The sequence below is a fragment of the Poeciliopsis prolifica genome, unplaced genomic scaffold, assembly GCF_027474105.1.
Source record: "Poeciliopsis prolifica strain line A6 unplaced genomic scaffold, Auburn_PproV2 SCAFFOLD008, whole genome shotgun sequence".
Taxonomy (NCBI): domain Eukaryota; kingdom Metazoa; phylum Chordata; class Actinopteri; order Cyprinodontiformes; family Poeciliidae; genus Poeciliopsis; species Poeciliopsis prolifica.
Window position 1 is genome coordinate 15,283,912 of NW_026562383.1, and position 13,752 is coordinate 15,297,663.

The 13,752-nt window shown below is 36.5% G+C and overlaps 2 protein-coding genes across 2 annotated transcripts in view; one reads left to right on the forward strand and one right to left on the reverse strand.

The window, feature by feature from the left end:
* Positions 1-612: 612 nt before the first annotated feature.
* Positions 613-9,952, forward strand: tmie (transmembrane inner ear). The gene is made up of 4 exons (XM_055033575.1): positions 613-938; positions 3,115-3,232; positions 4,406-4,555; positions 9,633-9,952. Exons 1-4 carry the CDS (start codon positions 828-830, stop codon positions 9,950-9,952), a joined length of 699 nt encoding a protein of 232 aa, XP_054889550.1. The 5' UTR covers positions 613-827.
* Positions 9,953-10,112: 160 nt separating this feature from the next.
* Positions 10,113-13,752, reverse strand: part of pth1r (parathyroid hormone 1 receptor) — a 52,909-nt gene continuing 49,269 nt past the window's right edge. The window contains exon 13 of the mRNA XM_055033576.1: positions 10,113-13,703. Coding sequence (XP_054889551.1) covers positions 13,341-13,703 — 363 coding nt within the window. The 3' untranslated portion in view covers positions 10,113-13,340. The remainder of the gene's footprint in view (positions 13,704-13,752) is intronic.

Genomic DNA, 13,752 nt, shown 5'->3' on the forward strand with positions numbered 1-13,752 from the left:
CAATATAATTAAATCACCAATGCATTTTCAAACAAAAGCTGAAAATCTTGTCAAAAACATTAGTGACATAATTTGAGCATTTTTTCATTAATGAAATTGATTCTTGTGCGTAATAAAAAAAAACAAAAACATAAGAGACAGCCAGGCAAAAATAAGTTCACCGAACTGAAAAAACAAAACCAAAAGAAAGAAAAAACAAACAAAAAAAACCAAGTCACTGCAGTCTATGCCAATGTTGTAGCAGTTACTCTTCATTTCTTTTTACTTTCCTTGGACAAGTGCCTGTAGAAAACATTGGAGTCAGCAGCAGCTCAGCTTATCATACTTTGCCACCCTGAAAGGATGAGGCTGAGGGGATTTTCACTCTACAACCTTCTGAGGCTGTAAAAGCGATGACACACAGCCATTCGCTTCGCTGTACCTGAATAGGTCGATCTCATCATGGCCAACTGCATGGCCCATCCCCCTCTCTTAGTTAACTGCCTGTCCTCAGTTGGGTGAGCCGGCTGTAAACCACACCAGCTCTGCTAATTAATTAATGTCCCCTAACTGCAAGACCGGCTTCCTCCATTGAACTGGAGTAGTTTTCAGCTGGCTGCAGAGGGGATCACTTGTTTCTTTTGGTTCAGATTGTGTTGTGGTGGAAAGCCAAAAAAAACAGCAGTGGATAGGCATCAGTATCATTCTCACTATCAATCACGAAAGGGCCATTGTGGTCCCGTCCTGTAAACGGCGCCAGTGTAAGCAGGCAGTCAGACAGGGAAAGAAGAAGAGAGAGCAGAAGGAAGAAGGGGCAGGGTGGCTGCAGGGAGAACCAGGGGGAGAGAATGGTCGGGGAACGGTCTGGATGGACACCTCAGCTCCTCCTGTGGGGATGGAGAACTCTGCTGCTGTCTCAGTGCCTGTCCTCCGTGCTCTCCCAGGTCCCGGATCCTGAGGTAAGACCCTGAAGGCACGCCATGTCCTCCAACATAGTCTTCACAGATATAGGTGCAGGTGTTTAGTTGCGTAACATATAGCATCCATAAAAGTAATTTATGTCACTTGACTTGTCTTCTTACTGGGATTGGGTGGTTTTGAGGGAAAAAAGAAAAAACACGACTGCATGAGCTGGTGATAAAAGCAAAGCAGGGTTGTTGTGACAAGTATTGGTTTTTGCTGTTTCTTTGGTGTTCAGGTTGAATAGAAGAGAGATAAGTTGATTTTCTTTCTGGTCTGACATAATAAAAAGCTAAAAGGAGATAAGAAATGATTTAGAAACTGAGAGGTTTATGTAAAAACTGCACAAACATAAGAGGGAATGAGCTACTTCACTGACAAAAGCAACGTTATAGCATCTAAGACAAGTCAGATATGATTACCAAAAAGGTTCCCCATGGGAAATCAAAACAACCAAGACACAAGTATTACTTTTAAATGTTTATATACAACTTGCCTTTTCTGTTAGAAGAACTCTCTCTTTTTTCATGTACAAAAATACCACATATAAGATATTTTCAGTTGCCAAAAGGCTGAAGCAAACAGGTTTTTCATTAATGATAAGAGAAAATGGCAGAAACTTCTAGAGGTAGTCCCTCTGGTTACTCACATGCTGCCTTTTGAGCTTTGAAAGCAAAATGACTGAAGCTCAGGCCTGTGGTAAAATACTTTAAATGCTTGATAAATATGTGGTGTAAATTTTTAGCTTGTTGCACAGTAGCCTATAATGTACATGAAGAAGAAGAATAGCCTGTTTTCTCGCCTCATACACACCACTCATGACATGAAGAAAGTCATTATTGAAAGGAAGCCATAAGAAGTCTGAAATAAACTTCTTCATAACTCTTGTCCTGAAGACTCGCCAACCACATTGATACACAAAATGTAACCTTTTGGTCAACATAGAAAGCTTCATATGGTAAGGAAAACTAGCATACATTCCCCATTGTGGAACATGGTAGTGACAGCATCATGCTCTGGGCTGATGGTGGGCAGGGACAGGCAAGATGGGGGGAGTTGACAGAAAGATAAATGGATCGGAGCCAAAGGCTCCAGTCACGGCGACTGTGGCTGTGTGGCAGAGTTGTCGTCTTGCAATCGGAAGGTTGTAGGTTCAATTCCAGCTTCCTCCTGCCATATGTCAATGTGCCTCTGGGCAAGGCACTTAACCCCAAATTGCCTACTGGTCTGCGTATGAATGAATGGGTGAATGTGACTCTATTATAAAGCGCAGTGAGTGGTCAAAATGACTGGAAAAGCGCTATATGTTCGGTCCATTTACTATTTGGTGATCCTGGACGAAAACATCTTAAACTTGGGCTGAGGCTCCACATAGGCTTTAAATGTGATGTGTATGTCACATCTGCATCTGCAATGTAGAGAAACAACAGGTTCCTAATTGAAGTATTTCCACTGCCTGAGTTGCAGCAATTGCAAGTTAAAGCTACAAACTGCTTTGAAGAGGTGAAATATTTAAAACCTGTCAAAATGTGTAATTCTGTCTGAGTTTGTGGCAAAACACCCAAACCTGTTGCTCTGACAGATACTACTGATAGGAACAACGCAGATCAGTGAACTTAATAACTCTACTCTGAAATTTACATTAAACCTAGGTGGAATTTACAGAGATTAAAATCTGAAATAATTTGGTTTCAACAAGAAAAAGCTCCAATGTTGATTTAATTTTGTGTCGACATCCAGCTTCTCTTTTCTTTCTTTTTTATCTCTTTGCAGTGTTTTCAGTAATGGTAGCAAATACAACTATGGCCTATTTTTAGATCAATTACTTGGAGCTTCATGGATTAAAGTGTAGAGTTTCCACATCCAGCCAAGTGATCAATAAACAGCAGCCAGGGAAATATTCTATTGATGATTTTATCAGAGGGTGCATCGACAACATGTCCTTTTGGGAAAACGTATAATTGTTCTTTGTCAAGCTCCAGTTATAGAGGTCAATGCTGAAATAAATGTTTCAAAATGTCTTCTACACACATCTGTAGCAAATTGTCTAGCAGCAAATACTATTAGCAGAGATCTTAATTAGATCTCTGAATTAGAGACATACAGTATTACACATTATAGTGCCAAAATTCTGGTTTGTGTGAAAAATTTGTTTGTTTTGTCATTTTCTTATAGCTTTTACCCACAGAGCCCCCGAAGAAGCCGGACCCTGTCAACTCAGAGACTGTCGTTTTCTGGGGGCTGAGATTATGGCAGGTCATTGGAATCTTTTCAGTGTTTGTGTTGGCTGTTGGTAAGTATGCCTTTGTCAATTCAGTTTCTTACAGCTATGACTGCAAGACATCTACCATTATGTAACCCCTCCTACAAATTTGATTTATTGGGAAAACTCAGAATTGTTCAAATGTTGACAAAACATTTTTTTAATAGTTAAGCACATCTAAAATGCAAGTATTTTATCTGTCACCCAGTGACTACAGTCTGAAACTTATGCAATGAAAATCTTTATAAAAGCAAGTATTTGAGAAGATTGTATGGTCTCAAGTTTACCTGATGTGACCAAATAAGGGTTTCATTTATGGGGTTGAGATAAAAAGATTCCCCAAATCACACGAAAACTATGTTAGAATTCAAAGAACAGATTACTGATTTGCACAAACAGGAATAAGCATGCAAAAATGAGAAAAAACACAGTCTTGGAGAAATCATCAGAAGCATAGTTTCCAGGTTTAAAGGTCAAATTAAATAGAGAAAACTATTAACAGCTGCTATCAAATTCTTGAGGAGTCAGTCTGACTGAAGATCGGGAAGATAACTTGGACAATGGTTGACGTGCAAATGGCAAAAATAAATGCAGCAAATTTACTGCAAACACAGAGAAGAGAAGCAAAAGTCTAAAACCACTAAACCAAATGGAAAAGAAAAAACATAGGCAAATTTCTGCAACCACAAGAAATAGAAGCAAAAGGGAAAATGCTGCAAATAGAGAAAAACAAAGGCTGCAAACTCGTTCCAAGTGTTCCACTAGTGAGAATCGGCCACCAAGTCATATACAACTGGACTCTCAGTAAAGACAGTATGTCATGATTTAACGGGATGTCCAGAAGAAAGCTGGAAGAAAGTAGAAAAGCTGCATTTTGTTTTGTGTCTTTCTCAAACATGCAGTCTTTTGCAATTTTATAAGAGCAACAAATTTAGTAATATTCCCTACTGCAGACTTCTGGTGGCCTGAAGTTGTTCCACTTTGTGGAGTGAATTGTGATTGTAGCAGTTTTTTGTTATTTTTGCATTTATTTTGTTGGTGGTAGCTTTTGCTTCTGTTTTCTGTGATTGCCACATTTGTTGTTTTATGTGTGTTTTGGAGTTTGCATCATTCATTTTGCAGTGCATCTTGCACTTTGATGAATAAGAGGTTTAAATAATTTAAACTCACCATGTCCTTTTTTTTGCCCCGCCTTTCTTTCAGTTATTACTCTGTGCTGTATTTTCAAATGCCGTATCCCGCGCACAAAAAAGGAAATTGAGGCACGACATGCACAAAGAGAAGCTGCCAAAAAATATGCCAACACATTAGAGACAGTGCCACCTCTGAATGAGCTGACTGAGATCCCAGGATGTAAGTACCTCTCTGTAATACCATTTGAATCTACACATGACAGAAGTGCTTTGGTAATAAAAGCAGCAGCAGGCTTTAGCTCTGAAGTTGACATTAGAAGTTTAATTTTCCTTCTGTGCCATAGTTCTTAAGCTAAAAATTTTGCTCCTTCTGGCATGGGAGAAAAACAGATAAATACTTGATTTGACTTTCTCAGAGGGTGTTTGTACATCTATGTCTGCAGTGGTTTTTATTCAATCTAGCAGTTCATGATTTATTTATGTCTACTTGCTATTAACAGTGAACAGTAGGGAACACTAAATTTAAAATAAAATCCAGAAAATTCATTATTGTCTCAAACACACTTTCTGATTAACAGCTATTTTATTTCACACTGTCCTCTTAAATCATATATTCTTTCTTCGTTTTATATTTGTCTCATGCTTGTAAAGTCCTGTTCCTAAAATCTCCACTTTTCCTCTCCTTTTCTCTTGTCTTCTCTTCCTTCTTTTCCTCCAGCGACCCCAGATGCCTCTGCATTGCAGACAGTGTCTGAGCAGGTCCAGACTCAAAACCCTAACCCCAGCCCTCTCTCTGGGGCTAGGGTGAACGAGGACCACCCCAGCACTCTGTCTTTGCCAGAGCTGGGATGATCTTTTTCCCACCTGTTCTTCTGCTCTTATCTTCCTCCAGCCATTCATCTTTGGCTCAATTGCTTTGCAAAGTGTAGTGTTTACAGTAGGAGCCACTCTATAGGCACCTTCATTCATTTATCCAAAAATGCTTTTATTCCGCTCTCAATTCAGCTCCTGCAATTTTCGTTAAAAACTGCTGGTGGCAAAAGATAAATCAATCCCTTTAGCTCCACCAAAGTATCACTTCTAAAACGCTGCCAGAAAAGAAAGCACAAAATTTTCAGGCTTTGCTTGGTATTGATGTCCTCTTTAATGAAACTTTAATGAAACTACTAAATATACATGGTGCTGCTTTTACAATAAGATTTGGTTAGAACATTTGTGGATTTCACCACACTTGGTGTTTATTTAGGAGTGTGCATGTTATATATGTAGAAAGTGGTAAAAAAACAAAATGAACTACCCCACCTGCCACTCTTTAACCTAAGGCGAACGTGACTCTGGTACAGAAAAATTGCAGCTTGGAAATAGTTTAAGTCATGAAAGGAAGAAGCCAATATAACCCCATGTAAAAAGTAATTACCCTTATAACATTTAATATTAATAACACATTCCTGCCATTCTCTGTGGTAACAACTACCATAAGGTATTTGAGATAACAGAGGTTTTCACATTGCTGTAGAAGAATTTTTGCCTGCTCTTTTTTTTTTTTTTTGCAAATTGATTTTAACCAAGCCATAGTGTTTTTTCAACTGTAAACAACCAATTCTGATTGGTTACAACATTCCATTTGGATTGAAATTTAGACTTTGATTAGGTCATTCTAAAACTTTTGTTTTGACTTTTATTTAGGATATCCAATTTCAGTTTCAAAGTCTAAAGAAATTATTTGTAATTCTTTTCAAAACAATGGATACCAATGGCTTTACTTTTCAGTTCTTCCTAAAATTGTTAAATTGTTGATGTTGGAGGTCTTCAATTTTTCAGAGTTCATGCTTCTTCTTATGGATGAAATGTCACAAATTTCAAGCTGCATTTCAATCTGTAATTGGTGTAGAATAATTAGGCCCAGGTCTAACTGGTCAAAATTGTAATATTGATATCTTTCTCAATGCCGAAAAAGTATTCAAAATGCTACTTTATTGTTTTTTCTTTTTTTTAAACTCTAAAAGTTGCATATTCTCAAAATGTATTTTAAAATTATCTCTGTATATTGTATTCAGTTCATTGTATTGAAAGATCTAATGAATTTATAATTCCTGTATTTCAGACTTTGAATGAAATATGACAAAATGTGTCAAAGATTTCCAAAAGAACACAAAAAAGCTATTTTAATTGACACATGGCACCTGAAGTTACTAAACTTGTGTTAACTGTGCCTTGTGTTAACTGTTGCTAAACAACTTCTGGTATGAAGCAAGTAAAGTATCCCACTTGATTTAGACATGGAAGCATGTGTAAATCCCCAAGAATCTCTGAGACAAAATACCCCAGTTTTTGCTGCCCTACACAGCATGTCAAAAGCACCTCTAGGTTGAGTTGTGAAATATTTGAATGTTTGCATGATATTTTTGTACATGGATTTTGAAACAGCTGCAATAGCAAAACTGCAATGAAAAGAGCCTGACTGAGTTGCCATGTATGCGGCATGCCTGTTACCTGTTGTAGGATGGTGTTTGTTCCTCCTCCTGTTTGTTTGTATCATCATATTCCTAACTGTGGGATTAGATTTGAATAAAATAAAGAGCTTGGACTCTGCTGTTATCATGACTGTTCTTTTACATCTGTTTTTAGTTCAGATGCCATTTCTATTTGTTACTTTTAGTGTGTCAGAAGAGTCTTATCCTCTCTGCTGATTCTGCTTCATCTTCTTTGCGGTCAAGGAAATGCATTTGTTGAGTAATGAGTAATTGATATAGAGCAATGACACGCTTAAGTATTTTTTCCCCTTTATGCATGTCTGAAATAAAACTGGCATTAGAGAATAAAAACAACATGATGAAGTTACTGTTGCTCCACATTGCTTTAGTTTCTGATGTCAGCATGTGGATACTCATCTGTGGCACTATGCGGCTAATTCACCATGTCACTGGCATAAGAAGAGGGACAGTAGCCATATAGGAATGGTGAAAATGAACATGGAGTTATCACTTGTTCTGTAAGATAAACTTTGCTCCACCGTTTGGCTCTGAATGACTTAAGCAGGAAGGCAGCAAAAATGCTAAATGAATATGTAAATTTATGCATTTCCTTCCGGATTATGTCAAGATGTTGGTGTGCCTGAAATTAAATCGGTAACAGCATCTGACATCCCGGAAGAACTAGTAATACATGCTGAAAATAGCGTCACTGAATGTGAAGCAGTATCTATCTCACAGTGAGAATAAATTAGCGATTATGTTTCACAGACTTTTGGTTTTAATATTTAAAATAAATAAACACAAGATGCCAAAATTCTGGCTATGCCATGGATTTTTTAATTAAGGAAAAACTATATATATGTTTTTTTTTGTGCTCATGTTTTAAGAATGACAAAGAACTATGCCAATCTCTTTTTGGCAAGTGTGATACTTATAAAGAATTTCAAAATAGTATAACGTAATCCTAGAGTTCTATGGGCTTTTGAGAGCAATCATTTTTAATTTTCAACAAGAGCTTTAAGAGCACTTGTTGGTGTTGAAAACTGAGGAGTTGGCATTTCTCTAAAGCCTTGAAATTATTATTATTTATGTTCACCTATGATTTTACTATGGGACTACTTTTCTAAGGAGAAAACGTGAAAGGGAATGGATGTTTGTACGAATACTGGGCCTAGATGTTGTGAAGAATATAAACTGGCCTGCAACATTGATCTCCCAACTTTTTACAGATTGAAGATTTCTATATTGCCATATATTCAAACGTGCCAAGAGGAGAAACATATCTGGGACAGTAGAGTCAAGCAAGAAAAATAATGAGCTTCTCCTCTTTCAGAGGCATTATATCTTACATATACAGTCAGTGAGTAGGGAAAAAAATGCTGGAAGTCACAAGACTTAGTCTTTAACTGCCTTCCCTCTTGCCTCCTTATCCAAAAGTACTATGCATAGTTTTGTGTGTGTGTGTTCTTCATTTCTCTACTTTCACCTCCACTTATACCCGCTTAATTCCAAGTAGAAGATGTGTAATTCCATATAAATCTGGATACATCACTGTATTATATGTGATAAATTATTCCAGACAATAGTGTCATTTTGTAATGGCAAATTAGTAGAGAACAAATCAAACATTTATTTCTGCTTCAATTTAACACAAAGTCAACCAGGTATTAATCAATGAGATGTCAAAAAGAAAGAGAAAAAAAAAAAACAGACTGGCAGTTTGACAAAAGAAAGAGAAAACATGTCAGGCTTAACATAGCCCCCAATTAGAGGAGCGGTTAAAGTGTTTAAAAGCTGTTGCTGAGAAACAAAATTGTTTCCTGTGAACCTTTGGACTGATTAAGTGGAATTTATCACAATAGCTGCATGAATAAAGCAAAAATGTCTGAACAGTGTCAGCTCTTTTAGGAGGCAGATTCCTCTTTTAATAATTCTGATAAATTGATGCTCTACATGTTGGAAGATTAATATTTTAGGTAAAGATTAAGGCAACAAAATATGATGAAAATTATTTTTTTAAATGCAGCAGTCTTTAAAACATATTTTTATTTTAGAACATATTAGTAGATAGGCCTGGCAATGTTGTTCCAAAACTTTAAGTTAAATATTTGATCAAAATGATCACTAATTTGTGCTTTTCTCATTTAGCTTTTTATCTTCTAATTTGCCATTCTCACTTGTTCGCACACTTGCCAGTTCCTGTGTTTACTGCAGTAGGACAAAGATGCACAGAGAATGCAGAAAAAAAATATTCAGAGGGGAAAATTTTGCACATTGAAAAAATAATTGTACTTTGTACATCCTCTTTGGCCCAGAAACTGAAGTCTTTTTCCAGATGACAGCAGAGTGAAAACCAGTGAAGATAGAAGCATCTCCTACAATACTAACGGCTTCCCAGCTCATGCAAAAAGCCTCCGCAAGACCTTCCACCTGCTCAGAGGGTCTTGCTGCAAAACACATGGGATTACACAGTGGTACAGCTGGTCAGGATTCTCTTGATTGTGCCTTTTAAGAAGGTGGACAGGATGGTTATAAGCTAGTGTTCTGGCTTTTCTTAGGCTGCAGAAAAAGTGAAAATGTACACAGCAATGCTGTGTTACTAGTCCAAGAGAAGTCTTCTGTGATATGATATGGACAGTTGATGTTTTTTTCTTTATTTTCTTGATGATTTTTTTGGATAAATGATCAGGTTCTTATAGGGCCATTTAAGGCATTTTGTGTCTATTCCTCAAGAAAGGTGTCAATACAACTGTTTCTAGAAATATCCAGGAAGAGACGGTTGCTGCTTAGAAGTTTTGACTCTTTTTTTCTTACTTCTTTCAGCTGCAAAGCCAGAAGAAAAAACTGAGGTTCCAACAGTGTCCGGGAAAGTGGATGGTGAAAAAGGAGAGAAGAAGAGCAAAGAGGGAAAGAAAGACAAGAGTGCCAAAGAAGAGAAAGGGGATGACAACGAGGCTTCCACAAAAAAGAAGGGTGAAAAGGGAGAGAAAGGGGAAAAGGGGAAAAAGGGGGACAAGGGGGAAAAAGAAGCATCCAGGAAAGAAGGTGGTGAAGGAAAAGGCAAGAAGAGCGAGAAAGGAGAGAAGGATGAAAAAGGAGGCAAAGGAGGTGCTAAAGGGGGAGGCAGAAAATCACAAAAGTGAACTGTGATCCCTCTTCAAGAAAAAGATAACTTTTATATTTCACTTAGCAAAAAACTATTCTTTTCTAAAATGAAGTTTGTACATTCTATTAAAAGTAAAGTTAAACACTGTCAGACACTGTTGTTACGTTTTTGAGTGGAAATCAAGGAAAAGCAGCAAAAAAATAATGAAATTACAGATTTATTGTCTTACAATTTACTGATGAACATAAGAGAGAAACCATTGTTTAGAATATTTACACTGACATCTACAAATGCCTTAATTACAGAGTACCGAAGAGATGTATTCAACCAAATACTGCCAATATATATACTACAGTTTTACACAAGGCTTTGAGACTAAATACCACTTCCACTGAATACATTTGCACATAAATAAATGACAAAACACACTTTTTACTTCCAGAGGAGGTATATAAACACTTATAACATTAGCTCTATGAAAATTCACCTTTAAATTCTGAAACACAATCTTTGTATGAAAAAAAAATCAGAACAGAATTGTAAAAAAAAAATAATAACAGGGAAAATAAAGTGCTACTATAAAAATTGCAAGCATTTCTTTCTAAAAGTACTCGGATTCTGGCTGACCTTATTACATAAGGCATTTAAACAATAATCAAACTGTTTTCACTGAACACATTTTGTTCAAGATATATTTACTATAGGAGCTTATATTTTTTGGCCCATTGCATCAGGTGAATTGGATCCCCTAAATCTTGTGTTGTAGTTGTGACTGATAAAGTGGAAGATATCTGGATTAAGGAAGTGATATGGAGTAATTTCAAAATTTCTGCAATGCTTATGTATACTTCTGTAATATCCCAGAAAATTATGTTTCTCTTAATATGCTAAGACATTATCACAAGACATTTTAACAGATTTGGTGTAAAAAATACATAAGTTGTAATCCCCCTCACCGCAAAAACAATGTGTATCTAAAACATACCGCAAAAAGTGTGTTTTTCAGTTGTTTTTGTTTGTTTTTTTTAATTGGCTACTAGTGTGCATTGCCATTATTTTAGGATGAAGGCCGTCTGTAAAAAAATTAAGTAACTTCCCTTTGTTACAGACTTTGTAAGACTTTGCAGTTTTTGTTTCCTTCGAAAACGATGGCTGAAGTACAGAAGTCTCTGAACAGATGAACAAAAGGAACTGAAACACATTAACCTCTTTTAGCAATTATGTTCATAGACTTACTGACAGATGTACTGAAAAACTAAAAAAATAAAGTATAAAATTAATTTGAGTTTGTAGTTTAAAATATGGCTGAAATGGTAGTGCATCCTGAATGCGTATAAATAATCCATCACAAGAGTTTATATTATAGGTAAAAATCTGATCTAATAATTATGGATTTCAGATTCTAAGTTCAAAACAACATCTTTGAAGACATTTCACTATCTTTGGGAGGATTTGGTAAATTTAAATTAATACTGGGCATAAATACAAAAATATGTTGAAGTGTTACATTTTTGAGGACATGCCATGCCTTTTAAATAATATGCCCTACAGTCAACCGTGCAAATTAATTACTGAGTTTAATGTTTTGTGGCATGTGTCAGTAACTGACTCCATCAATATCTGTCACATGTTAATACATTTACCACCTGTGTTTAAAGTCAACGTATAATTCCGACATTCATTTAACAGTTCAGCAAATATATGACACAACAGCTACAAAACATATACTGTATGTTTGGAACAACATTCAGCTCTTAATTCGAATGTACTTTTGAACTGCGAATGTACTGTAAACACTGCGACTTGAATGTGAACGAAAATGAAGCAGCACATTGTGGGCCTTTTGTGAAAATCCTTTATCCGTTGTATCTAGCATAAATACTACTCTTTGAATTCTTGGGGAATGTAATCTCATGGATTTAATTTTCACTTTCAAAACCTTATGACAACAAATCAAACCATTACTGTTCATGTTCTACCTTTACTTCAAATTCCACTTGAAATATTCTTACTTTGATATTCTTATTATCATTTGTGGAATGTTCACTATGTAAAGTCTTATTGAAGTCACAGGTGAATTTAATGTAAATTTTATCGAACTTACCAGATGGTTTTCTGAAAATCTTATGGAGATTTTATAAAACGTTCATCGAACTTTCAAGAAACATATTTGTGACAAGTAACATTCTTCCAAAATGCCAAAATATATACATACACTGTTGCAGTTTGTGAAAATTCATTGAAGTCAGGAAAGTACTCATTATGAGTCAACTCACAATACAGTCAAGCTCCTAAAAATGGTCATTAATTTCATTTAAAATCTTATTAAATTGTACATCAATTTATAACACAGAACAGTTCTTGTAAGTAGTGGAAAGCTGGTGGTAACTACTATGAAAGTTACATATTGTTTATATTTACTTACAGGCAAATTCGAGGAGATTCAAAAGAAAAACATTACATGTAAGGTCCATGGAGTTTCTCGGCAAGTCCCCAGAAAGCACCCAAAGATTATTCAACCTTGTAATAAAGCTTGACTCCAGAAACTACCCAGCATGAAAATGCCTGAAAATGTCAGTTTAAGGAAAGTACCAAGAAATGTCAATGAAAGTTCATATTGGCTCCATGATGTAGTGTGACCATAGTTTTTTAACAGAAAATTGGGGAATTTATAAATTCAATTCAATCCTTCATATTTTTTTCTAATTTGACTGAAATTTATATTGCCTAAAAAACCTGAAGCTGTAAAAAAAATGAAAAGAAAAAACAAACCTGGCAAAACTTCATGAACATTGAAGATTCTGGAGATGCACAATTCGATTAATCACCTCTTGAAAAGTATGAAAATAAGTGTGTGATAACAAAGGACCTCAATTACCCGAGTACCTTCCCTTTTACATTGACACAGATGTGAGTCAGTGGAGAACAAATGTGACCATGCCAATATGTAGAACTGAGGCTTTACAAATTGTAGCATTTATGAGTTTTTCTATTCATATTGAACCTTGCTGAGAAAAGTTTCCCATCTTTAATGTACAGTAAATGAGTAAGGCTGATGTCTTCTCAATCTTATGCTTAATTTATACACATTTTCCTTGTAAGCGAACAGGAAGCTATATAATCAGTCATGGCAGTGAAGTGAAAGTCAGAAACTTCACCTTGATTTAGGCTTTCACAAATTGTCTTTGGCAGATGGTGGATGCAAGGACAAAAACTATCCGCCTTTATGAACTTGCCGTCTTTATCTCTCAGCCAAGTTGAAAAATCAAGACACTCTTTTCCCTCGAGCCTCCTCAGTTTGCAGTGTGCTGGCTCAGTTTACAGGAGGAAAAGAGCCAATATTTTTGGTTCATGCAGTTTCCTCCTTCAGACCATTCAGAGTGTTCACAATTTGTCTGTTCGCTATATATGCTGTGCTCTAGAGGTCACATGACCGTCTCCCTCTCCTCCTCGACAACAGGAGTGGGTTTCTCTTCCACAGTAGGCCGTGTTTGTGCGGACTGCTCCTCTTCAGGTATGTGAAGTTCCTGTCCTGAGGAAGGCACAGAGTTCTCTGAGACCGAGCCGTTCTTGACGTAACCAGGAAGATTCCTGTGGCCGTTTACAGGCAGAGGCCCTAGCCTTGTGGTGAGATGGACGGCCAGGGGTCCTCTGGCAGTGACATTGGTTACACTGGTGTGTGATACCATTGGTCCATAGCTGTAAGTATTACTCCCACTTCTAGCTTTTCTCTTGAAATCAAGGGCCAAGGTTCTTCTGCTCCATGACTTTTTGATCTCAGCTTGTACCTTAAAGAATAATCAACTGATTTATATAAGATTACAGTCATGGACATTG

Excerpts from the sequence above, each read along its gene's own strand:
- tmie (XM_055033575.1), top strand. The coding sequence starts at position 828 with ATGGTCGGGGAACGGTCTGGATGGACACCTCAGCTCCTCCTGTGGGGA. Across the intron at positions 939-3,114 it reads CCCAGGTCCCGGATCCTGAG|CTTTTACCCACAGAGCCCCC; the intron begins GTAAGACCCTGA and ends ATTTTCTTATAG. Across the intron at positions 4,556-9,632 it reads GCTGACTGAGATCCCAGGAT|CTGCAAAGCCAGAAGAAAAA; the intron begins GTAAGTACCTCT and ends TACTTCTTTCAG.